Here is a 27,989-nt window from a genome sequence, read left to right as displayed (position 1 = left end):
TAAGGAGACACATATAACCAGCACAGGTTACAGGTGCTCCAGCTTCCAAGCCCACTGAAGTCAAATGCACATAAAAGAGAAACTTGGAACTGCCCTCGGCCTAAGAGGCTCCTCTGAATCTTAGTGAGGTTGGAGTAACACTGACGTAGAAAAAAGAAAAGTCCAAAGACCTTGATTTCTAATCTTGGCTCTAGCATTTGTGAAGAGAGACACTGAAAAGTCATCACATTTTTTCTTTAAGCATCAGCAACCTCATAATTCATTAAAGTAAAATTTATAAATTATAAGGAGAAAAATTAATTCCCAGTTACTTAGCAGTCCTACATAATAAAAGTTACAGGTACAAACCTCTTGTTGCAGCCTTTTTAATTCTATTTCCATTTGCTCAAGTTCTTCTTTGCAGTCCAATAACTCTTCAGTATTTTCATCTCTTAAATGCAAAAAATATTTATTATATAATAAGCTTACTGCTTTTGAAAACTATGATCATCATCTGCCTTAATACAAACATATTATTATTATTACTAAATATCTAGTTGAACACAGCATTAGCCATAACCCCAACCAAGGGGAGAAAGAGAAAGAAATGGGCATTGGGAATTTGTGATCGGATGTCATTAATCAAACTACCCCTTAAAGTTTTCCAAAGGCTAATAACCTCAGGGATTAATGCCCTCCTAGTTCACAAGGTAGTTTCTCTCTCTTCACCCTTCCTGCCAACCTCCATTCTCACTTCCCTTCTCGCTCTCTTCCTCTGCGTAGTCAAAAACAAATAAGCTGGAAGAGTTTTCATGCAAGGCAATACTATCCGGGTCTGAGACTTACAAGGTTCTCCAAACTATTTTCAACATAGTCAATGGCCTAAAGGAAATCATACACTGCCACACAGATTCCTAAAATCTTTATATCTCTATTGGTTTCTTCCCTGTAGTCTATAAACATCTGCAAATTTCTGCTATTTTTTTTTCTCTTTAAATTGCTTTACTTCTACCTCCCACTTTCTATCTCTGCTTCAAGGCCACGCTCATAAATAAAGTCTCCACTCATTATCTCTACTTTTCCACCACCTGTTCTTTTTTTTTCTTATCATTTGATATTTTTAACTCAACAGGATATTGGAAAAACTTTCACAAAACAATACATACAAGAAAAAGCATAATACATAAATACCATCAATCCATTTCTATATGGTGCTGTTCTCAAAAAACAATCACCAATAGTCATACACTTAGGTTGTTAGCAGTCTTTTAATATTACAAAACTTAATAAATAAGCTTGCACAGCCAAATCTGTATGTCCTGTCTAATCTACATATTATTGTAATACTTAATGTGGTTTTATATTTTTAATCAGCCTCAAATCGTTTTCATAGGAATTTTTATTTTGAAATAGTTATAGACTTAAGGGAAATTGCAAAAATAGTACCTGTTCTCATGTACCCTTCATACAGCTTTCCTCAATGGTGACATTTTATATATTGGCAGTATATTATCAAAAGCAGGGATATGGCATTGGTACAATACCATTAACTAAATTTACGACCTTATTTCATTTTAAAATCCATTTCTGAAGTAGACAGGAAACAAATAGCATGATTTTACATGTACATACCATGTTCCACATGCTATGCATACCTGTCTAAAGGAACTAGCTTTCCCTAATGATAAATGTTGGCAAATGTCAACAGCCTCACTAGAAAACAAAATTTCACTGGGAATGTAACATGAAAAGAAAAGAAGTATCCAACAAAACAAGCAAAAAACCTAAAGGTACCAAGCTGGAGAGCTTATGTGAAAGTGGCAAGTTGGTGGTAGAAGCAGTGAGAGCTTGAAGCTTTATAGGGAGACAAGTCACAGCATCAGTTTGTCAGGAAGGACATCCCGGGGAAGCTGGCATCTGTGCTAGGACTTGCACAATAAAAACAGAGTTGCATGGGCTGAGATAGAAAGAAAAGACAATCCAGGGACAACAGTGCAGAGGCAGGAAGGTAAGGGAACCAGGCATCTGGGTCCTTGAGAAAGCATTTCCCAAGTTCCTGTGGGTTGGATAGTCACATGGGTGAAGCAAAGGCTCTGCCCTTGCTGAACCTACAGTTTGTCTGGAGACACAATGTGACTGGTGCTGTGATAGGGGAGGCACTGGGGTCTGTGGGAGTCCAGAGCAGCAACTGAAACTCCCAGGGGTTGGTGGAACTGGGAGAGGCTTTCCGCCATCTGTTCCTTAATAAAATGTTCATGTATATGAACTGTATTTCAATTTTTATAAAGGGTAAATGTTTATTGTAAAAAAACAATCTGTTGTTGACATCCCCTCATACCAATACATTTTTTTAAAACAATAATTTTTAATGGAGAAATATTCCCTTTGATAGAGAAACTATAATTTATTTAAGTGGATTCCATTTTTCACTGTAATGAATAATGGTCTGGTGAATAAAATTATACATAAAACCTACATATTCCAGATTTCTAAAAACACATTACAGGTTTGAAAGTTTTTGATATATACTGTCAAAATGATCTTCAGAAAGGTCATTACCAATTTCTAATACACCCAGCAGAGGATAAAAATGCCTATATGTGACAAAATTTAACAACTGAAAAGTGCTGATATTGTTGTAAGTTGTATTTATTTGAATACAAAGAAAGAATCACTGTGCTGTCTTTTATGCCACTAAAATTTCTTCTGATAAAAAGCTATTGTTTTAAGTCTTTTAACTGAAAAAAAGCTATTACTTTTGTGATTGATAAGATCTTTCTTACAAATATTTCTTTATAGTTTGTTGAATGCTTTTTTTGTTGTTGTTGTTGAATGCTTTTTAAAAATTAAGAATTTTTTTATTGTGGCTATATATGAAGGGCCCCCACCAGTAAGATGGCAACCTTCTGGCTTCTCTTGGGCGGGGGGGGGTTCTCGGTTCCCGCCGGCGCCACCTGAAGCCCAATCACCTCTCGCTCCCCTCCCAATCCCAGCACCTAGCCAACAGCCACCAGCCCCGTAGAAGTGACACCTCAATCAATTCATGCCCCTTCCTATATAACCCAGCACCTTTCCCTAATAAAGCGGAATTCTCCGGTGAATTGCTGCTGTGTGTCGATCCTTTCCTTTCATTGGTGCCAAAATCCGGGAGATGGGACACCCCAACTGGGCCCCATCTTCCCCCCGAGACCACCAGCAGCTTGCCCTTGTCCTCTTTTTCTGGCGCTGGCTCATCACACTCACCACTCCTCTCTGGCCTTTAGGTAAGTTTTCCCCCGGGAGTGGGCCACTCTTCCCCAAGCTATCGCAGTGCCATTGACCGTGATCGTCCGGCAAGGCCCTGACGCTCGGGCATGAGGAGGGAACTCTCCCCGCCTCAGGCCTTCACGGCTGGACCCTCAGGCCCCTCCTCCGAAAGCCATAAATCCCTGCCTCAGGCCTTCACGGCTGTGGCAGACTCTCAGGCACCCCCTCCGACAGCCATAAACGAAGTGACTCCTTTGCGGATGAGAACGCTCCCTTTCCCCGCCCCCTCCTCCTTCTGCTCCGTCTGCCGAAATCTGTTCTGTCTGCCGAAAACTCCTAGTGCTAGGTACCTCGTGACTCCGGCACTCTGCCTTCTTAGGAAGTCTGGGTGATGACCCACACTTCCTAAGAAATTCCGACTCGTGTATGAGTTTCCGAAGACCACCAAGGATCATCGGGGACGCCCTTTGTCTCCTTGGGGTCTGCTTCCAGTCCGAGGATCTCCGTTCGTCTTCCCCTGTTTGTCTCCTTCTCTGTCCTTTAGCCATGGGAGCCTCCTCATCCCTCCCTGAAAGTTCACCTCTTGAATGCCTGCTTAAGCATCTGGCTACCCTCTCCCTGACGCCTGATATAAAACCAAAACTTCTCCGTAAATATTGCTCCCAAGATTGGCCGACATACCCCCTAGACAATAACCAATGGCCTGCAGGGGGAACTCTTGATCCTAACATCACTCGCAATCTCTTTAACTACTGCCAGCGCCTGAGAAAATGGAAGGAGATTCCCTATATCGAAGCTTTCCGCCTCCTCCTCTCCCCGCCCCCTCCCAAGTTCTCCTAGCCTGCAAGCCGCTGCCCCCGCAGAAGCCTCCCGTTCACTCCCTTCCCCTTCTTCTCCTACAACAGCCCTTCTCCCTTCCTCCCCCACCATCTCCTCCCCATCTCACCTCCTCCGCCTTCGTCCCCTGCAGATTAAGCCCGAGCCTTTCAGCCCCCCCTTTAACTAGGTCCCAGGGGCCTCCTCCGTCTTTGCCCTCATCACCTATTTCTCCCCTGTTAGGGACCGCCTTTGTCTGCTCACATGTTTGTAGGGAGAATGGGAAAGCACCTTCCCCCATGTCTGAACGCAGCATGGGAAGCACAAGCTAGAGAACAACCGGTGCAGTCCTTGGAAGTTATCTGTCCACAAAAACATATCTTGTCCTCAAAGACGAGCCAAGACTCCTCACTCTGAAAATAGGGAGACCTTGAAGATGTGTAGAAACACCACCCCTGCTTCTAGCTATGCCCTTCCCCCACTTGCCGATGTGGCAGGAATGGAGAATAAAGAACATTCTGTTTACGCATTCCATAAGCAATTAACTGGAGCCCTGCTGTAGCTCAGTTAGTAGAGCATGGGACTCTTAACCTCAGAGTCATGAGTTCAAGCCCAACTAAAGCAGCAAAGGCAAGCAGCTGGGCTGCAGGCTGGCAACACATGGGTCTGATTCTATCTTTCTTTATTTTCTTTGCCCCCTTCCACACTTCAGGACTTGCTTGAATAGGCGCAGCTAGACCGCGTCACTCCCCCACAGACTGAGCCAGAACCCTTCAGTCCCCCTCAGACTTGGTCCCTAGAGCCTCCCAAAATTATTGCCCCCCTCCAGGAGGTAGCAGGATCCAAAGGCATTTAGGAGATTTAGCCCAACTAGAGAAATGCCTAGGTTCCTTTTCCACTGATCCCACGACATACATCAGAGAGTTTCAATGGACCCTCCAGTCTTACAGCCTCATGCATCATGACATTTTCATGCTCCTGGTCAATACTCTCCTCCCTGAAGAGCGTAGACGAGTTTGGGACTTCGCCCAAATGCACGCTACCGAAACCCACAGGACTGACCCCACCTATTCCCCTAGCCCCACTGCTATCCCCGAACAAGACCCACACTGGGATTATAACACCACCGTAGGTCTCTGCTCTCGAGATATTTTTGCCTCCTGCTTAATAGCAGGTCTGAAAAAGGCAGCTCGTAAAGTAGTCAATTTTCAAAAGCTCCAAGACATAATTCAAAAGAGAGATGAAACGCCCCCCGAGGTCTTAGACAGACTCACTCAAGCCCCATTACAGTATACCAGCCTAGACCCAGAAACACCTGAAGGAAAACATGTCCTTCCTAGCTCATGACATACTTCCTAGCTCAACGCTACCCCGACATTAAAGCTAAACTCAAAAAGTTAGAACAGGGCCCCGCTACCCCACAGACTGAGATCCTAACAGTGGCCTTTAAAGTCTTCCATAAGTGGGAGGAGGAGAAAGAACGCCATAAACAAAAGGCTGATCAGGCCAATTTCCAAATGTTGGCTCAGCTGATAAAACCACAACCTGGGCGCCCCTCTACAAACAAGCCCCCTCCCCAGGAGCTTGTTTCAAGTGAGGAAAAGAGGAACATTGGTCAAGGGCGTGCCCTTCCCCCAGATCTCCTACCACCCCATGCCCCAGATGCCACAAATAGGGTCACTGGGGGTCTGATTGCCCAAGCACCCAAAGGGGAGGCTGGACGAACAACCCCCATCCTAAGCCCGCCATAGTGGGGCTGGCAGAAGAAGATTGACGGGGCCCGGGGGCTTCTTGCCCGACCATTTCCATCACCAAACAGGAGCCCAGGGTTACTTTAATAGTAGACGGTTGCCCCATCTCCTTCCTCCTAGATACAGGAGCCACCTTCTCAGTCTTGCGAGAATACCGGGGCCCTACCACGCCAGCCATTACTCCTATAGACGGGGTAAGAAGTAAACAGATTTTCCCATTAAACCCCCCCCCCTTTTATGTACAATCCAAGACAATCCCATACCTTTCTCCCACTCCTTCCTGGTTATGCCCCAGTGTCCCATCCCTTTACTAGGATGGGACATCCTTTCTCTCCTCCATGTTTCCATAACTATATCCACTCCCACAGCCCCCAGTACTCCCTTTCTGACAGCCCTCATAGCCGACGACCCCCCTCTACCCAATGAAAGCTCCGGTTCTGCCCTCATACACCCTGTAAATCCCAAAGTTTGGGACATTACAAGCCCCTATGTCCCCCTGCCTCTATCAAATTATGTGACCCCTCTCAGTATATCTGTCAGGCCCAATACCCCCTAACCACTTCAGCCCTCATAGGCCTCCAACCCATCATTCAAGATCTCTTAAACAAAAATTACCTCAGACCCACTCACTCCCCATTTAATACCCCCATATTAGCTGTTAAAAAAACCAATGGATCTTTACGCCTTGTCCAAGACCTTTGCCTCATCAACATAGCCGTTGTCCCTATCCATCCCTTAGTTCCAAATCCATACAGCCTTTTATCGCAGATCCCTGCCTCAGCATCCCACTTCTCAGTCCTAGATCTCAAGGACCCATTTTTCTATCCCTCTAGACCCCTGCTCCCAAGATTTTTTCATCTTCACCTGGACGGACCCATACACAAGACATTCTGAACAACTCACTTGGACAGTTTTGCCACAAAGCTTCCGAGATAGTCCCCATATTTTTAGACAGGTCCTAGCTCAGAACCTCAAACAGTTTCATCATGATCACTCCAAGTCCACCTTATTATAATACATGGACAATCTTCTACTCTGCAGTCTCTCATGGGAACAGTCTCAACTTGACACTGCCTCCCTACTTAACCTTCTAGCTTCCAGAAGTTACCAAGTATCCCCCGTCAAAGCTCAAATCCCTTCCCCTCCTGTCACTTACCTCAGATTCCTTCTATCTCAACAAAGAAAGTCCATTACCTTAGACAGAAAATGACTCCTCTCTGACCTGCCCGTTCCCAAAACCAAGACAGAAATCCTTTCCTTTCTAGGCCTGGCTAGATATTTTAGAGCATAGATCCCTAACTTCTCCCTGCTCCCTGTTGGCAAGACCCCTATACGACCTCAGCAAGAGCCCCCCTAAAAAACCATTATCCTCCTCACCCCAACACTCCTTCATTAAGCTCCGTCAAGCCCTTGTGGAAGCACCAGCTCTCCATCTTCCTGATTTGTCGAAGGCCTTCTCATTATACATTCATGAGAGGTCCAGTCAAGCTCTAGGAGTCCTAAGCCAATCTTATGGCCCATCCTTTGCCGCAGTAGCTTATCTCTCCAAGCAATTAGACCCCACAGTTCAGGGATGGGCCACCTGCCTACGAGCATTAGCCACTAGACAGCTCTTGCAGAAAGAAGCTCATAAACTGACATTCAGGGCACCCCTTACCATTCTGTCCCCACATCACCTAAAAGATCTCTTAACCTACAAAAGTTTACAGACTCTCCCTCCCTCCAGACTCCTCACCTTACTGTCCTCTTTCCTCCAAAATCCCATTCACCCCCTTTGCCATCCATACGCGAATCATGACTTTTTCCTCCTTTACTGCTCTCTCGCTTTTTTTCCTCATTCCAATTGTCTTCTCCACCACCCCAGCCTCAGAGAGACTTACACACAGCATTAAACAAAAGTTACTGCCCTCATTGCCACACCAGACTGCCCTCTGAAAAGCTGCTCTGAGCCTTTATACCTCCACTTTCCTCCCTCCACCGAAGTGTTCACTAGCAGCTACCTTTATTCTCCCTACCTCTGCTTCCTCTATGACCAAAAACAAGCCTATTGCAGGCAATGGCCAGACACCTATGGGGGATGTCCCTACTGGTCTTGCGCCATTCACTACATGGGTAACTCTCCATATCCACAGTATTACTCCTCCAACTGTTTCATAAAATATCCCAACAGCTCATTCTCCTCATCGATCCCAGATCCCTGGGACTCTCGATGGGCTGCTGGGGTCACAGCCTCAGTTTACTATGGGGGATCCTTGACCCCCCACGGTACCCTTCATATCTCTCGAAAGTATGTTCCCTCTCATTCCCAGATCTCTCAAGTTGCATCAGATATCAGACATTCCGAAAAAGTCATTATCCAAACTCTTGACGGCGCCTCTTCATCTTCTTATCCCTGCCCCTCTTCCCATTTCTCCTACTCTTCGTTACAGCTCATTCAGGACACCACCATCTTTCTCTACCACACCCTTAACACCGCTAATTGTTTCTTGTACGCATCACTACAGCGCCCACTGCTGGCCGCCGTGCCCCTTAATATTTCCAACTACTCCTTCCATGCAGAAAGACAACCCCTCTGCCCCCTGGCAGACATACCCCTATGGGAACCAGAATACGCAGATAATCTCACCATCCACCACTGTGTAGGCCCAACTCCACCCCCCTCCGGCGCACTTCACTGCCTCTCTATCTACACCCCTACCTCCGGCTTTAAGACTTTCACACAACCAGGACACTTCTTTTAGTGTAATGGCAGTCTTTTCAACTCACTGCCTCTCAACTCTGATACACCCTGCATTCTCATCATCCTAATCCCACAGCTTACACTTGACAGCATGGCAGAATTTCTTGAGCTCCAACCTCCCTTGCCCTCACGCACAAAAAGAGCTGCTTTCCTTCCCATCATGGTCGGTATCTCTTGGATCACCTCAGCCATTGGAGCAGGGTTTTCGGGAGAAGCCTTGGGTCAGTCTCTATGGGCAGTTAGAGATCTCAACACCAAACTTGAGGGAGCCCTGATATCCACTGCCAATTCCCTAGCCTCTCTCCAAAGACAGGTCACTTCGCTAGCAAAGGTCACCCTTCAAAACCGGCAGGCCCTAGATCTGCTTACAGCCGAGAAGGGCGGCACCTGCGTCTTCCTCCGGGAAGAGTGCTGCTATTACATCAACAAATCCGGCATTGTAGAAACTGACATCACCAAACTCACTGACCTTGCCTCCAGCCTTCACTCTGCTTCCAATTCCAACCCATTCTCTACAATACTAACAAACCCGCTCCTCACCTGGCTCTGGCCCATTGCAGGCCCCATAATAATCATTCTTCTTGCCTGTCTCTTCTTACCCTGTATAATAAAGTTCATCAAATCCCAAGTCGGAAAAATCTCTAATCAAGCTTTCAACCAGCTTTTACTCAGGAACTATCAGCTTCTGGCCACAGAAGATCCCTCACCCTCACGTGACCTCCTCACCACACGCTGAGATGGACCCCTCTCTCCGCTGGAAACTGTTCCTGGAAACAATGGCTGCACACGCCTGGCTCCTGACACCCATATCCTCTTGGCATCATTGGAATCAACAGGTCCTCAACCTATGGTTACAGGGAACCTTCATTGATTTCCAACCTGAAGAAGTCCACATCTACTCATCCTTACTGTGGGGAGTCCTATCAACCCTTTCCTCCCAATCCTCAAGCCCTCACTCCCTTCTCCGCCCCTGTTCAGCAGGAAGCAGCCAGAGAGACAGCAACGTCCCCAACCCCATAGAGGAGAAAGGGGGGAATGAAGGGCCCCCACCAGTAAGATGGCAAATTTCCAGCTTCTCTTCGGGGTCCTTGGTTCCCGCCAGCGCCACCTGAAGCCCAATCACCTCTCGCCCCCCTCCCAATCCCAGCACCTAGCCAACAGCCAACAGCCCCGTAGAAGTGACACCTCAATCAATTCATGCCCCTTCCTATATAACCCAGCACCTTTCCCTAATAAAGCGGAATTCTCCGGTGAATTGCTGCTGTGTGTTGATCCTTTCCTTTCAATATATATATTATATATATAACATAAAATTGTAATTTTAACCATTTCAAATATATGATTCAGGGGTATTAATTATATTTACAATTTTGTTAAATTATCACCACTATTTATTCCCAAAAACATCATCATCATCCCAATTTTGAAACCATTAAGCAATAACTCTCCCATTCCAACCCCTTACCTCTAAAGTACATTCTGCTTCTCTAAATTTACCTATTAAAGATCATTCATTTAAGTGGAATCATACAATATTTATCCTTTGTATCTGTCTTATCTGACTTAGCAAATTGTTTTCAGAGCTCATTCATGGTGTAGCAGATAAGAGAATTTCATCCTTTTTTGGCTGAATAATATTCTCTCATATGCTTATAGCACATTTTGTTTATGAATCCATCTGTACATGGACACTTGGCTTGTTTCCACCTTTTGGCTATCGGGAGGAACGCGGCAACGAACACAGGCATAACAAATACCTGTTCTGAGTCCCTGTTTTCAATTCTGAGGGAACACACCTAGGCACAGTATCTAGGTCATATGAAAGTTCTATGTTTATCTTTATGATTAATATTCAAATGTTTTAATTTTACTCGTTTCTTTCTGGATGTCTATATATTTAATATTTTTTATAAAAATAGAGCAACCAGGAGGGGAGGCTCAATATGGAGGAGCAGGAAGGCAAGACAGACATCTACACACACACACACACACACACACACACACACGAAGCAACTACAGCAAATCCAATTAAACCCCAAAATGAACTGAAGACTGCAGAACAGACCATCTACACCCGGGGGAGAAGAGAAGACCACACAGAAAAGGGTAAAGTGGCAGAGCACCAATGGAGTGGGACCCAAGCCCTTCACCCGTCCCAGCCCACGGGCAGGAGGAAGAGGAACAGAGCAGGGAGGGGACAGGTGCCCAGGAACTCTGCACACCTGGCCCTGGAGATCTGCTCTGGGGACACGAGTCCACACTGCACTGTGTTCAGCTGATTAGAGGGAGCAGACACCAGGGACAGCTGGAATACTCTGAGAGATGAGATACCAGCCACCTGTGGAGGACAGACATGCTCCATTTGTCCTGCTGAGGCCCAAAAGCAGAGGCAGCAGTTTGAAAAACCTGCCAGCAGTGGGAGGGGAGCCAGAGGAGCAAGGGCTGGATGGAGGTATCTCTGCAGGAGGAAGGGCAGGTGGACAACACCTCCCTAACACTCCCTTGGCCCAACAGCTTGGGCACACATGGGAACCCTAGATATGCCATTCTCTTTGCTGGCCTCACTCTGAAGTGCCTTCCTGTACCCCACCAATGCGACAGCCCACTCAGCCCAGCACCATGGACCTTGCTGCCTGGCAGGCAGAGGGAGACTCTCCCAGCTTTCACAGCCCTGTTTCAGCCCAACTGGGGAGGTGCCTGCAGGAGCCAGATATGAGAGTATCTTCCTCCCCAAGGGTGGCCAAGCTGGGTAATGGTGCCCCACTGTTGCTAGAGAGCACCCACAGGACTCGCAGCTCTAGCAGCTGTGTGCCATGGCAGCATGACCAGCTGCCTCCACTGCTGATATGGGCTCCCACTGCACACCTCGCTCCCACTGTTCACCTGCATAACCCCACACACCCACCACTGGACTAACTGACTCAGCACACCTACACCCCTCCCAGCACCGCAGCACCCCACCACAGCTGCTACATGCCCCACACCCTCCAATCACACAACTAAGCCACTGCTGAGCACCCCTGCACTCCACAACCAGGTGATTTGACACTGCCCACACCCTGACATAGTACGACTACCCCTGAAACCACTCGACACACCCTGTTAAGGCAGCAGCCGCACCATTGCTGCAGGGCAGGTGGAGGGCAGCCCTGCCCACAACAATCCCAGCAGAAACCACTGGTCTGATCACATAGGCCTGGCTGAGGAAAACTGCTGGGCCTCAGCAGACTGAGATAAACCATGGCCAGAAGCCATACAGGAAGGCAACCCCACCCATTGCCCACCAAAAGCAGCTGGGGCTCCACAGGAAAGGACAAGTAGGCACTTGAGAGGAAAGAGTCCTGAGCTTCTGGGCACCACAAGACACCTTCTTTATAAAGCCTTTACTCTCTACATCAGGAAGCATAACAGATCCATCTACTACAAAAGAAAAAACACAGAACCCTGACAAAATGAGGACACAGAGAACTATGTTCCAAACAAAACAACAGATTAAGACACCAGAAAGAGGGCTAAATGAAACAGATCACAAATCATCTTGATAAATATTTCAAAATTAAAGTCACTATTTCCAGATGACATATTATAAATAGAAAACCCTAAAGAATCCATGAAAAAACTACTAGAACTAATAACTGGATTCAGCAAAGTTGCAGAACATAAAATTAACAGACAGAAATCTGTTACACTCCTATATACTAACAATGAACTAGCCAAAAGAGAAATCAGGAAAACAATTCCATTTATAATTGCATTGAAAAGAATAAAATATCTAGGAATAAACCTTACCAAGGAAGTGAAAGACCTAGACTCTAAAACACTCATGAGAGAAATTAAAGACACAAATAAGTGGAAATCTATCCCGTGCTCATAGATAGGAAGAATGTAGTCAAAATGACAATCTTGCCCAAAGGAATCTACAGATTCAATGCAATTCCTATCAAAATACCAACAGCATTTTACAGTGAACTAGAACAACTAGTTCTAAAACACATATGGAACCACAAAAGACAGTGAAGAGCCAAAGCAATCCTGAGAAACAAGAACAAAGCTGGGGGGATTACGCTCCCTGACTTCAAGCTCTACTACAAAGCCACAGTAATCAAGACAATTTGGTACTGGCACAAGAACAGAGCCACAGACCAGTGGAACAGAATAGAGAGCCCAGATATAAACCCACAAATATACGGTCAATTAATATACCATAAAGGAGCCATGAATATACAATGGGGGAAAGACAGCCTCATACAATAGAATGAAACTGGATTACTGCCAAACTTCATACACAACAGTAAATTCAAAATGGATCAAAGACCTGAATATAAGGTATGAAACTGTGATACTCTTTGAAGAAAACAAAGGCAAAAATCTCTTGAACATAAATATAAGCAATTTTTTCCTGGACACATCCCTTCAGGCAAGGGAAACAAAATTGAAAATGAACAAGCAGAACTACATCAGATGAAAAAGCTTCTGTACAGCGAAGGACACTATCGGCAGAAGAAAGAAGTGACCTACAGTATGGGAGAATATATCTGTAAATGATTTATCTAATAAGGGGTTAATATCCAAAATACATAAAGAGCTCATACACCTAAACACACAAAAAAAACATAACCTCATTACAAAATGGGTGGAGGACCAAAACAGACATTTCTCCAAAGAAGAAGAAATACAGATGGCAAACAGGCACATGAAAAGATGTTTTACATCACTAATCATCAGGGAAATGTAAATCAAAACCACGATGAGGTATCACCTCACACCAGCAGAAGGGCCACTATCCGAAAGACAAGAAATAAGTGTTGGTGAGGATGTGAAGAAATGGGATGCCTCCTACACTGTTGATGGGAATGTCAATTGGTGCAGCTACTGTGCAAAGCAGCGTGGAGTTTCTTCAAAAAATTAGAAATAGAAACACCTATCAACAAAGTAATTCCACATCTAGGAATTTACCCTAGGAATTTTGAATCAACAAAATCCTTGATCCAAAAAGACATATGCACCCATTTATTGCTGTATTATTTACAATGGCCAAGATATGGAAGCAACCTAAGTATTCATCAACAGATGAATGGATAAAGAGTACGTGGTACATATACACAATGGAATATTATTCAGCCATAAAAAGAAAAGTAATCTTCCCATTTGCAACAACATGGATGGAGCTATAGAGTATTATGCTCAGTGAAATAAACTGGATGGAGAAAGACAAATACCATACGATTTCACTTATTTGTGGAATATAAATACAAAGCACAGAATGAACAAAACAGCAGTAGTGTCATAGACACTGAGAAGGGACTGGTGTTTACTATGGGGGTGGCATTGGAGTGGGTGGGTGGGGAGTGTGAGGGGGATAAAGCAGCACAAAAACTCTCAATCATAATGTAAGTTGGTCCTGGGGATATTAATACAACATGGAGAATATAGCCAATGATTCTGTAACATCTTCCTATGTTGACAGATAGTAGCTGTACTAGTGTGGGTGAGGATTTAATATGGGTAACTGTTGAACCACTGTAGTGTATACCTGAAGCTAATATAAGACTGTATATCAAAAAAAAAAAGAGCAACCAATTCTTTTGCTTTGTGAAAAGATATCCCCTACCTAGAGGACAAATATATATATATATATATATATATATATATATATATATATATATATATATATATATATATATATTTCCATATTTTTTTTGGTTCTTTCATCATTATTTAATTTTTTACATTTAGCTCTTTAATCCATCTGAAATTCAATTAGGTTTATGTGGAATATTAATTTAAATAATTTTTCCAAGACTTATCCAGGATTTCCAGCCTCAATAATCATTTCTTTCTGCACTCATTTGACTATCTATAGCAATGAGGCTTTCATCCACACTTCCCCACTGACACTGTTTTTCAAGAGCTGATCACTTCCTTACTGCCAAATCCAATGGATTATTTTTGGATCTTTTAGCAGAATTTAATATAATCAACTCCATTCTTTTCCTTAAAACACTCTCCTTTGACTTCCTGACTCCACACTCAGGTGTCTCTACTCCTCTACACATTAACTCTAGCCCTTTCACTGATTTCATGTTTTGTGCCCATCTTTTGGCCAAAATTATCAAACTCGAATTATCTGTACCAACCACTTTGGTTAAGCACTTTTCACTTTGCCAAGCACTTAATCCTCACAAGCGCCCTCTAAAGAAACAGTAGCAGTGATAGCAGCTTACATTTATTGAGCACTAATGTACTAGACACTGTTCACTTGACAATTTACCTCACACAACAACCTTACAATAGGCACAATTATTATTCCTACTTAATAGGCTAGGAAACGTTGGGAGCAAACCTGTGGGCCTTTAGGCAGACTCGGTCACAAAAGCCTTAAGACAACAGCAACGTTTGAGTAAAGTCTTTCCTGTAAAGTCAGCAACAATGAATCCATCCACACGTTAGAAACAAGTTTTCCCCTATTACTAAGAAATGCATTTAGTGAACTCCTACGTTAGAGCTAGTGGCTAGGTTACCTTGCAACATGTGCTTTTTCTGTCCTTTGTTAATCAAGAAACACCCTCTGCCCCAGGGGAAAGCCCCTCCCTTAAAACCTCCCTCCCAAGGGCCCCCACCCCCAAAATGGCAAACTCCCCGCTTCACTTCCGGGTCCTCCGTTCCCACTGGCGCCAACCAAGACCCAATCACCCCTCTACACCTCCCCGCGGGCGCCACCTAAGGTCCAATTATCTCCTGACCCACCCCTTACTTGCTAACCTGTATAAACAATACACAAACTATAAACTGTGCCAGCTTGATCAGACATCCTGTCTTGCTGGTCGTTCTTTGTGTCCCTTGCCCCATTTTTTTTTTTCCCAATTCCCTCCTCCAGGTCGTCGACCCCCATTGATAGTCCTGCAGGTCGGGACAGAAACTGATCTTAGAGAGATTAAGTAACTTGGCCGTAGTCACTCAGTTAAGTGGTGGGCCAGGATTCCCACTCAGGCAGAATGCCTCTCAAGTTCATGCACTTGATCATAGGCTACAGGCAGCCTCTCTCCAGGGTACATATTAGAAGTTTCATTTTTATGAAGAGATAGAGTAATGCATATGTATGAATACATCTATAATATGGTTGAATAATATGTGTGAAGAAACACAGTAATGTGGCTAAAAAATGGTGAAGTCTGCCCTTAACCACTTAAACACCTTTATATTGTGTTCTTCAGATCACAGTCTTCTCGGGCAGTCATACCACTCCCAAGGTTCAACTCCTATGTACAATGCTGCTTTTATTCTGCATCAGGTATATCTTAATAATTCCAACTCTCTATTCTGAATTTGAACTAATCATCCAGGGATCATCTCCATGGAGATATATCAAAGGTACCTCAAACTGAAAATGTCAAAAACTAAATTTGTCTTTTACCTTAATATTCTTCTTCCCTCTTATGTTCCCCATCTGAGTAAATGGCATCACCATCCCAACAGAAACCAATTGTAAGAAACCAGGAATTATACCTAAGATCCTGCCTTCTCCCTTACCTCCTCTATAACTTCACTGTTACAGCTTTGCATCAGACCCACACTATATGCCTGGACTGCCCTTCAGTCGAGCTTCACATTGTCAACAGAATTTTTTAGTCTAAAAATTCACTAAGAGTCAGTTATTAAGACTAGTATGTTTTTAGTAAAACACAAATCGGATCATATTATACTCCTACACAAAAAATCTTCAATTGGTCCCTGCTATTTAAAGTTTGAACTTCTGAGTACTACATATATGACCCTCAATGTATTCCCTCCATCATTTCCTTCCTTTCCTTCCCTTCCTACCTCTTTTTTAATTAATGTATCATTGATACACAATCTTATGAAGGTTTCACATGAATAACATTGTGGTTTCAACATTCACCCATATTATCAAGTCCCCCTGCCCTGACCCCATTGCAGTCACTGTCTATCAGCATAGTAAGATGCTATAGAGTCATTACTTGTCTTCTCTGGCTATACTGCCTTCCCCGTGCCCCCGACTACATTATGTGTGTTAATCATAATGCCCCTTAATCCCCTTCTCCCACTCTCTCCACCCCAACCCCTTCCCTTTGGTAACTGCTAGTCCCTTCTTGGAGTCTGTGAGTCTGCTGCTGTTTTGTTCCTTCAGTTTTGTTTTATTGTTATACTCCACAGATGAGTGAAATCATTTGATACTTGTCTTTCTCTGCCTGGCTTATTTCACTGAGAAAAATACCCTCGAGCTCCATCCATGTTGTTGCAAATAGTACAATTTCTTTTCTTTTTATGGCTGAATAATATTCCATTGGTATTCACTCCATCATTTTCAACTTCACTTCTTGCCATTGCCCTCCTTAAATTGTATTGAAATTCTTCAACTTCACCTTCTGCTCACAACACCCAAATAAGCTTTTTCAACATAGTTAATGTCTAATAAAGCTGAAATGTGACTATCTCTATGAAAACTTCTTTACACCCTCCCTTTTTGCTACCAAGTCAGAAATGACCAACAGTTCTTTAGGTTTCAACTGCAGGCTACATGGACTTCTTACATAACTCCAGTTTCATGTAACTTCACTGATTAAAAGTTTATCTCAAAAGTCAATTTAAAAATGGGCAAAGGAACTGAATAAACATTTCTCCAAAGATGACACACATATGACCAATAAGCACAGGAAAAGATGCTCCACATCATTAGCCGTCAGGGAAATGCAAGTCAAAACCACAGTGAGGTATCACTTCACACTTACTAGCATGGCTGTAACCAAAAAGGAATATAATAATTAGTATTGGTGAGGATACGGAAAAACCAAGGCCCTCAGACATTGCTGGTGCAAATGTAAAATAGTGCAGACAGTCTGACAGTTCCTCAAAAGGCTAAACATAGAGCTACCATATAACACAGCATTTCTCCTTCTTGGTATACAGCCACCAAAATAAATGAAAACAAATGCCCACATACAGACTTGGATATGAATGATCATAGTAACATTGTTTTATAAAGCCAAAAAGGAGAAACAATCCAAATGTAGAACTCATAAATGGATAACTAAAATATGATATATCCATGTAATGGAATATTATTCAGCCATAAAAATGAATGAAGTACTGAAACATACTAGAATGAGGACGAACCTTGACAACATTATGCTAAGTGAAAGAAGCCAGTAACAAAAGGCCACATAATATATAATTTCATTTATATGAAATGTCCGGAATAGGCAAATTCATGGACTAGAAAGTCGATTAATGGTTCCCAAGAGCCTTGGGCAAAAGGGACAGGGAACGGCTGCTAATGAGTATGCAGTTTATTTGTGTGGTGTTAAAAATTACTTGATATTAGATGGTATGTGATGGTTGCCCAGCTCAATGAATTACATAAAAATCACTGAATTGTATACATTAGAAACATGAATTTTCTGATTTGTGCATTATATCTCAATAAATCTATTTAAAAAATACATAATTTGTGTGAAAGAAAAACTCTGAATGCATGAGATACAAGGAAGCAGAGAAAATTATTAAAGAAAGTCTTTGATAACTGAGAAGTGACTGGTAATTACCATGGGGGCGGGGTTAGGACCGGTAGGTAAAAGAGATAATGAGGCACAAAATCTAAATCATAATGTAAGTTGGTTGCAGGGATGAAGTGCACCATGGAGAATACAGTCAATGATTCTGTAAAATCTTTCTATGTTGACAGATAGTAACTGCATTAGTTGGGGTGAGGATTTAACAATGTGAGTAACTGTTGAATCACTGTGTTGTATAATTGAAAACAATATAATACTGTATGTCAACTATGTTTCAATAAAAAAGAGAAGAAAAAAATGAAGTTTTTGATGTTAACTAATGCAAATGGTGAAATTTATAAGGAATTATGTATTCTTCCATCCAATTAATAAATTATTCTTTTATTCTGTATATTAATAAATCAAAAGCAATTATATTACAATGTACTACCCATAAGTAATTATGCTATCCATTGCATGTTCTCATTACAATTATTTATTTCCATTAGGTATAAGGCAACCTGAACTATTTTTACCTACCATGATTCCCATACCTTATCACTTTTAAAGATCTGTCCCAAGAAAAATACATAAAACTAATGTTAATAGAAGAAATCCATGAAGGAATGCATTTTCAAAGAATAACAAATATGGCATTTGGAAAAAATGTTAGTTACTGGGAATACCTGTTATATCTGGCACATTTATTTACTCACTTAAAATCCTCATTTACATTTTTCCACCAGCATATGAGACTCTCAATTTTATTTGGGGTGGTCTGGGGTTCCAAACCACCCCAATTAAGCAAATATCACAATAAAGTGAATATCACAAAAAGGCAAGTCAAATGAATTTCTTGCTTTCCCAATGCATGTAAAAGTCAGGTTTACACTACAATGTAGTTAAAAGTGTGCAATAGCATTATGTCTAAAAATATATACATATGTTAACTTTAAAATACTTATTGCTAAAAAATGCTAACCATCACCCGAGTTTTCAGCAAGTTATCATCTTTTTGCTGGTGGAGTCTCTTGCCTCCATGGTGCTGGCTGCTGACTGCTCAGGGTGGTGCTTGCTGAAGGTTGGGCTGGCTGGGGCAACTTCTTAAAACAACAATGAAGTTGTCCACACTGACAGACTCTTCCTTTCGTGGCTGGTTTCTCTGGAGCGTGTTATGCTGTTTGATAGCATTTCACCCACCGTGGAACATCTCTCGAAGCTGGAGTCAGTCCTCTCAAACTCCGCTGCTGCTTTATCAACTCAGTTTATGTCGTAGTCTAAACCGTTTGTTGTCATTTCAACAATCTTCACAGCATCTTCAGCAGGAATGGATAGCATCTCAAGAAACCACTTTCTTTGCTCATCCACAAGACGGAAATCCTCATCCATTCAAGTTTTACCATGAGGTTGCAGCCATTCAGTCACATTTCCTGGCTCCACTTGTAATTCTAGTTCTCTTTCTATTTTTGTGACATCTGCAGTTACTTCCTCCTCAGAGTCTTGAACCCCTCAAAGTCATCCACGAAGGCTGGAATTAACTTCTTCCAAAGTCTGTTAATATTGACATTTTGAGCTCTCTCCACGAATCACAAATGTTCTTAATGGCATCTAAAATAGTGACTACTTTCCAGGTTTTCAGTTTACTTTGGCCAGATCCATCAAAGGAATCTATCTATGGCAGCTATAGCCTTATGAAATGTATTTCTTAAATAATAAGACTTGCAAGTCAGAATTACTCCTTGATCCATGGGCTGCAGAATGGTTGTTGTGTAAGCAGACATGCAAACACATTACTCTTGTTGCACATCTCCAGCAGAGCTGTTGGGTGAGCAGGTGCGTTGCCAATGAGCAGTAATGTTTTGAAAGGAATCTTTTTTCTGAGCGGTCAGTCTCAACAATGAGCCTGACATAAACAGATACGCTGTCATCCAGGCTTTGTTGTTCCGTATATGGAGAACAGGTAGAGTAGACTTAGCATAATTCTTAAGGGCCCTAGGGTTTCAGAATGGTCAATGAACACTGGCTTGAACTTCAAGTCACCAGCTGCATTACCCCCTAACAAGAGAGCCAGCCTGTCCTTTGAAGCTTTGAAGGCAGGCTTTGACTTCTCCTTTCTAGGTATGGAAGTCCCAGGTGGCAAGCTCTTCTGATACAAGGCTGTTTTGTTTACATAGAAAATCCACTGCTCAGTGCAGCACCTTCAAGAGTTGCCTTAGCCAGATCTTCTGGATAACTTGTTGCAGCTTCTGCACCAGCACTTGCTGCTTCACCTGCACCTAGATGTGTTTTGGAGACAGCTTCCTTCTTAAAACCTTAAGAACCAACCTCTGCTAGCTTCAAACTTTTCTTCTGCCCCTTCCTTACCTCTGTCGGCCTTTATAGAACTGAAGATAGTTAGGGCCTTTCTCTGGATGAGGCTTTGGCTTTAAGGAATGTGGTGGCTGGTTTGGTCTTCTATCCAGACCACTAAACATTTCTCCAGATCAGCAGTAAGGCTGCTCCACTTTCTTTTCACCCATGGGTTAACCAGAGTAGCGCTTTTAATATCCTTCAAGAACTCTTCCTTTGCGTTCACAACCTGGCTAACTGGCGCCAGAGGCCTAGCTTTCAGCCTGCCTCGGTTGTTGATGTGCCTTCCTCGCTAAGCTTAACCATTTCTACCTTTTGATTTAAAGTGGGAGATGTGCAACTCTTCCTTTCACTTGGACACTTTAGAGCCCATCGTAGGGTCATTAACTGGCCTAATTTCAATATTGTTGTGTCTCGGGGAATGGGGAGGCCCGAGAACATGGAGAGAGACGGGAATGGCTGGTTGTTAGAGCAATCAGAACATGCACAACACTTATGGATTAACTTTGGGGTGTGTTTGTGATACCCCAAAACAATTACAGTAGCCTTAAAGATCAGCGATCACAGATCACTGTAACGAACTTAACAATAATGAAAAAGTTGAAATATTGTGAGAATTTCCAAAATGTGACACAAACATGAAGTGAGCAAATGCTTTTGGAAAATGGCACCGATAGACTTACTTGACACAGGATTGCCACAAACCTTCAATTTGTAAAGAAAGCAGTATCTGTGAGCGCAGTAAAGCCAAGTACGCAATTAAAGAACAATAGAATGAGGTATGCCTCGACATTTTCTTCACCAAGGAATGCTTATGTGACATTTATACTGACTTTTCTATAATGATCTTTGAAGATTAAATAAATATAATTTCATGAGCACTAACCAATCTGAGTATTTACCATTTCTAAGTACATGACTCAAGCATTTCCGTTACTCAGTGCAGAGAATACAGACACAATATAATTTTTTGTAATACTTTATGCTAACAATTCAGTCTTTTATAACATTAATTTTAAGAGCTAGACTTGTTGATCTGATTTGGTGGATGCTAGTATTTTGGATTTCAAGGGATGTTAAAATAAAAAGAATTAAGAAGACCCCAAAATGCCAAGGAGGAACATTATTTTATAAATGAAAGGATATTTTAAAACTAGAAAGACAGGAAGGACAAAAATCCAGAATAAAGGACATACTTTAGACTGGTAAGATTAAGCATTAGGAATCCTTATGCCAGTTTCCTTATTTTTCTCATTTTGACAAATACTAGTAAAACTCTGACACAGGCTAGTTAATGGGAAGGAACCATTGCTGTATATGCCATAGGTCTATAAACATTACTTAGCTCAACTCTGTGACCATATAAATTCAATGAAACTTGAAAATCAGCAACTTACAATTCCTCCCTAAGCCTTCTTATCTTGGATTTAGCATCTGCCAGTTGTCGACTTTCCGTTTGCTTCATGCCTGGAGAACCACAGGGTGACTGTGCAAATGAAGAGGCATGGGGTAGAAAGTAAAGACCATCTTGCTCTTCAGAGAGTTCTATGATAGTCTAAGGAAATACAGAAATAAACACAGATTCACTTTTAGTATTCGAGGTTATGAGAACATCAACATGATTCACTGCATGTAGTACTGTACTACAATATGAAAAACAACTTATTGGTCAAAAAATATCTTAACTTTGTGATATGTAGGTCTCATTTTTAAAAGTTTCACTCAACAGTTCATGGATAAGCTATTTAGTTGACAATACTAGAAGACAACCTACTATTTCTTTCCTTCCTAGTTCTTTTAAGAAATCAATTGTGATAAAAGTAACTATTCCGATAGCAATGTTGGAAAGGCATAGGAAAATGACATAGAAAAAAAATTAACCCAAGAGTGATAGGTCTACAACTGTCCTGGCCAATATTGTAGCCAATAGCACAAGTAGCTATTTAATTAAAATGTTCTCAAGTTAAAAACAAGGTTCCTTCCTTGTCATACTAGCCACCTTTCAAGTGAATAATGGCCATATATAACAAGTGGTTACCGTACTGCACAGAGCAGAAATACAATCTTACCATCACTGCAGAACTGGACAATGCTCTAGAACTGACCTAACAGGGGCCTGACAGGGACCTAATAAGACCTCAGAAGTTTAGTTCAATTTCTTAATTCTGCAAGTAAGTTAAGTGAGTCACAGAAATTGATTTGCTTATGATCACACAAGCTAGTAGCAAGCAATGCCAAGACTCTAGGCCAGTCTCTTGACTCCATATCCTATGCTCTCCTCTTACAGTACTGGTCCAATCTGCTTCCCATGTCAGTGCTACTTTTCTTTCTTTGTCTAAAGACCCTCTATGGGACACCAATCTCCTTCTACTTATCCTAGACCTGAACTTTAAAGGGCTATTTAACCTACATGTACTTCATTCAATCATATTCTCCTCTAATTTTCCTCTTTTTGAAAACTCTCTTTATTCTAAACTAACTTCTCAGGTTTTCTTTCAAACTTCGCAGGCAAACAGAAATTGTCTTCAACAGCAACTTCAACTGTCCTGCTCCAGAATGGGTGGGAATACCACCTTGGGGCCATGAAATCACAATCCTCACTTTGTTTCTCATCACCAAGTCTTATAATGCCCTCACTGAATCATTACTTTTCTTCTTTTTTTAACCAGTCATCACAATCCATTTCTTTATCCTTTGGATTTTTTTTTTCAGCACCTGAATCAAGGTCTGTCCAACTATTGCTTTTACAGATTCCAGTATGCCTACTAATAAACCACAGAGTGCGGCTTCCCAGTCCCTTTTCTCTCTACAACTCCACATCCACTCGCTATTCAATAAATAGAGGTTTCTCCATGAGAGAACCATTCCCCTTTTGTGCCATGTTTCCTACTAGGATTACTCCCAAGTCAATGTATCTATCCTAAACCTTTAATCACTCAATTCCCTGCTTTTTACCCACTCAAAAAGATTATTCTTTTACTCTAGAGTTCCTACTTAGCCTGAAACTACAATTTAGCCCCTAAGTATCTCCCTTACTTTTGAATTTAATACTATCATTCCATTCTTTGACTGAATCACATTGGGGAACAAATAAAAGGGAATGAATATTTAGAGAACTTTTAGCTAGGGGATTTTCCTATAAGAGCTCATTCAGTATTATAGTCTGCAATTGAGATATTATGTCTGTACATATAAAGAAACTGAGGTTCATATAGATTAAATAACCAAAGTCACATATCTAATGGTAGTTAACAGGAATTAAAATTAAAGTTTGACTAAAACACTATGTTATTTTTCTATCATTAGTTTTTCTATTCTTGCTCCAAGATGATAAAGAACTCTATAAGAAAAACAAAAACAAAAAACTACACAGCACTGATACAGATCACGACATCCATTTTCAATTATGTTCTTTGTAATGCCCATCAATTATTTTAGTGGAAATCTTGCTCAGTTCCTGGCAAATGTCCTTATCCAGCATAGTAGTGGGCACAAAAAGAGTTGTTCATAATTACTTAACTAAATGACTCACAAAATGGAAAACTCAAGAGAAGTACTGAAGACATATAGTACATTTGAACTTGGTTAAGTAGTGAAATAGAGATTATTGAGAGCTTCCAGATGCCAACAGAGTACAAAAGAACTATGGACAGCAAACTCTTTTTTAAAAATAAAAAAAAGAAAGAAACCTGGTACTAAGAATTAAGAGTATCCAGAAGTATTTTCAACTAAGATTACATAGCATTTTGACTTCTAATAGTGACAGTTTCTTGAGCTCAAAGCTTCCTTCCAAACATTTCAAAAAAATCTGAGAGGAAATGGTATTAAAGCATAACTTTAATTTCATAAGTTGCTTCTCATCCTTCTGACCCTAGACATTCTACTAGCAGTTGCAAATCACATCTTCTTTCTTTAAATTCCTACAGTATTTAGATAGATGTCTCATTTGGTAATTATCACTTTTAAAATTTTATTACAGTCAATTATTTTATTAAAATAACTTCCCTATTTGATTGTAACAATCTATGCTTCTTTTTGAAAGTTAGTTTGTTGCTCCAACGCACTCTTAGTACAAGATCTTGCAAAAAGCAGGGGCTTACTAATATATTAGAATGAACACAAAAAGATATATCAAGGCTGAGAACAAAATTCAGGTGACCTAATAATTCTACTTATAGCACTCATCATTAAGGAAAATAATCAAAGATATGTTTTAGGTTAAGGTGGATTTAGGCAAAGGTATTATAATGGTTAGGAACACAAGCATTGGAATTAGACTCGGCAAGTTATTTAACTTCTCTGAGTTTGAATATCCTCATCTATAAAATGGGGCTATTGCATAGAATTGATAAGACAGTATTGGATAAACTTGTAACACAAAGCTTGGCAAAAAAATAAACAGCAATAATAAAGAGATCTTAAATTTATTAAGCTCTCCTATTTGGTTCTTAATAAAAGGAGATGATTAAAAAGATACTTGTTCTACAGCAGTAAGAATAAAAAAGTGAAGAGTAATTAAAAACAGGATGACCAAACTATACTTTCTAGATTGAAGAGACAATTAAGACAAAAGATCAATTAGAACAGAAGAAAAGGGCTCTCTGTTCTAAACAGAGAGAGCATCCCCAGTGGGCAGCTTGTAGTTGCCAATACTGACTGAAAAGTGACGTCTCACTCATGCCATGCCTGCAAATGTAGGGTTCTTAAGTGCATAGATGGTGCCTATTTTAACTCCCAGTGAGACAACTACTGCTCACCAGGGTACACACATTATAGGTTTGTATAGAGTATGGAGTAGACCTTCAATATTTATTTGTTGAAATATATTTAAGTGGAAGCAGTCATGTGTATGGATAGGGAGGAGCTGTCGACCAGTCTCTTGTGTTCATATGGAACCTCCTAGAATCAAATGCCCACTAATGCAACCAAATAAACTGACAGTCCATGTGTCCAGGGAGACTCCTGAGGGAACAACCACATCAGACAACATTTTAACTGATGTTATTCTGAAAGGCATCCTCCCAGACTTGAAGTTTCAAGGAGACCACTTGAAGTTTCAAGATTCAGTACACAGTTCAGAACAGGGCCAAGAAGAAGGGTATTTGCAAGGAAGACACACTAGCAGAAACTCAACTCTCCAGAGAATGGTAACATAAAGTGCCCCAGCAACAGCCATAATTACAGACCCCACCTGTGGGTCCTACTGCTACAGACCTTCTCCATTATTGGCTATGAACTACAGGGTATCCCTGACCAAGTCTGTCAGTCCAACCTGGCTTGGTCTGGCACAGAGCCCACGTGTACAGCCATGAATGTCAATGTGGGTGTCAGAATAGCAGTTTTCTGACTCCTGGATCAGTTTTATCAGAAAAGGAGGGTCCTCACAGTGTCCACACCCATAGCTGGAAACCACTTCTGGCTGCAGCTGGGAATGCTACAGCAAGCACAGCATGGCCTGGATCTTTGATACCTCACAGTGCTGGAGCTGGTAGGCATGTCAGCAGGACAGGAGCAAAGATTATGCCTCCAGCACTAGTGCTACAGCTCAAGCTGTTACTGCAAATTCCACTCTGCTCCTTCAGTGTGGTGCTAGAGGATAAGGATGGCACAGACAAGGAGCATAAGGTCTCTCTGGTGAACCCTATGACTCTCTTCAACTTGACTGAGGCTTTCCCCTTGAGAAAGAGGAGGTGGTCCTACAAGCTGAAATGGGCCAAATCTGTAACACCCTATTTCTAACACTTGGCAGTTCCACTTTTCTTTCTACATGGTGCTATGCACACAGAAAGGCCTTGAAAATCTTTGATATGCAGATTTTTATTGATAAGTTTTAAGTCTATTTTATAAGCCTTCTTTGTACTTAAAAATTAGCATAATGCTTTTCGTACTTTGAAGTGTTCCCAAAAATGATATAAATATGGTAGTTACTCTTTCTTTCCTTATTCCATCTTTGCTGGTGTTATCAGTGTGACATATATAACTTTTTTCTATGTTGCTTTTTACATAAAATTTTTATTAATGAAATATTTCGGAGAAAAAAGTCAAAAAAACTTAAAGGAAAAATCTAAACAGCTTGATTGAATCCAAAAGAATGATAAAGAATTATATTTACATTTGTCTAATGTTTTTCACAATTATCTTAAATTATCTTTTCTAATTAGTCCACTGGCAACCCGAATTGAAAAAATTTTACCCCAGAAAACTGGGTTTAAACAAGCTTTCCAGATACGTGATATGAGAATGTGACTTCTTTTTTCTTGTTAGAAAAACAAATTCATTTAAAATGTTCCTTAATCAGTCAAGATAATAGATTTTAAAAGATTTTTCATCACTCTATGTTTTTATATTTTGACACAGATCATGTAATGACAAGTATTTTTTTCACATTTCTCCAAAAATAATGTCTTCCTTCACCCCATATTAATCATTTCATGTGAGGTCAATTTATACATATCCACCAGTTACATGAAACTAAAGTATAGATTTTTGGAAATAATTCCTCAGAAGTTGGAGGACACCTTATCAAAATACTTTTAATACCCTGAAATAAAAATAGAAGAATGTTCTAGAGAATTGATAAAGCAGTAAAATGCACTAATATTAAAAGACTATACAGTATATTCAGTATATATATATATATATATATACACACATACAGTAAATATGATTCAAAATTCAGATTGAAAATGAAATGACCTGAGTACCTCAGAATAAGTTTGACATATATTCAGGATACTTTTTAGTTCACTGTTTTCTTTCTTCAGTCTCAATGTCTTAGTTTTTTTTTAAATTTAGTTGTTGCTCTAAAATATTTACTTATTTCCTATACTTTTTCTCTTTTAATGTCCAAATAAAACTGAAAATTCTTATCAGAAATAAATACACTGTATAGCAACACAGAGTTTTGGTTCAGAAAATAAAAATTGTTAGGAATTTCTTTGATGTAGTCTTTTATTAGTCCCACGAGTGATAAAATTTTCTATAAATAAGTTCAAAACTGCCTCTCCCATGTAAACAGAACATCTGATCAAAGCGACACATTCTCCTGAAAGGCAGAGTACTCTGGTCAGCTATTAAGAAAACATTACTCACCATCATTTGCCACAAAGTCTAGACTCCTCTAAAAATTATAAGCTGCTTTCAGAGTGTGCAGGCAAAAAAATCTGTGTAATTTTGTTCTCCTTAAAAAGGAAAGTACTCTCTGGGAATGTAAACTAGTTCAACGATTGTGGAAAGCAGTATGGAGGTTCCTCAAAATGCTCAAAATAGAAATACCATTTGTCCCAGGAATTCCACTTCTAGGAATTTACCCTAAGAATGCAGCGGCCCAGTTTGAAAAAGACATATGCACCCCTATGTTTATCGCAGCACTATTTACAATAGCCAAGAAATGGAAGCAACCTAAGTGTCCATCAGTAGATGAATGGATAAAGAAGAGGTGGTATATAATGGAATATTATTCAGCCATAAGAAGAAAACAAATCCTACCATTTGCAACAATATGGATGGAGCTGGAGGGTATTATGCTCAGTGAAATAAGCCAGGTGGAGAAAGACAAGTACCAAATGATTTCACTCTTATGTGAAGTATAAGAAC

The 27,989-nt window shown here is 41.1% G+C and overlaps 1 protein-coding gene and 1 pseudogene across 1 annotated transcript in view; one reads left to right on the top strand and one right to left on the bottom strand.

Moving 5' to 3' along the window:
- The window catches only part of LOC108401295 (girdin-like), a 95,626-nt gene that overhangs the window by 35,969 nt on the left and 31,668 nt on the right, over positions 1–27,989 (bottom strand). Inside the window, 2 exon segments of the mRNA XM_073240992.1 lie at positions 349–430; positions 21,791–21,948. Of these exon segments, the coding sequence (XP_073097093.1) occupies positions 349–430; positions 21,791–21,948 (240 nt within the window).
- LOC118969073 (sushi repeat-containing protein SRPX pseudogene) lies at positions 25,076–26,227 on the top strand (annotated as a pseudogene).

The sequence above is a fragment of the Manis javanica genome, chromosome 1 (assembly GCF_040802235.1).
Source record: "Manis javanica isolate MJ-LG chromosome 1, MJ_LKY, whole genome shotgun sequence".
In the NCBI taxonomy this organism is placed as follows: domain Eukaryota; kingdom Metazoa; phylum Chordata; class Mammalia; order Pholidota; family Manidae; genus Manis; species Manis javanica.
Note: the sequence above shows the minus strand (reverse complement) of the source record. Positions and strands in the feature narration are given on the sequence as shown.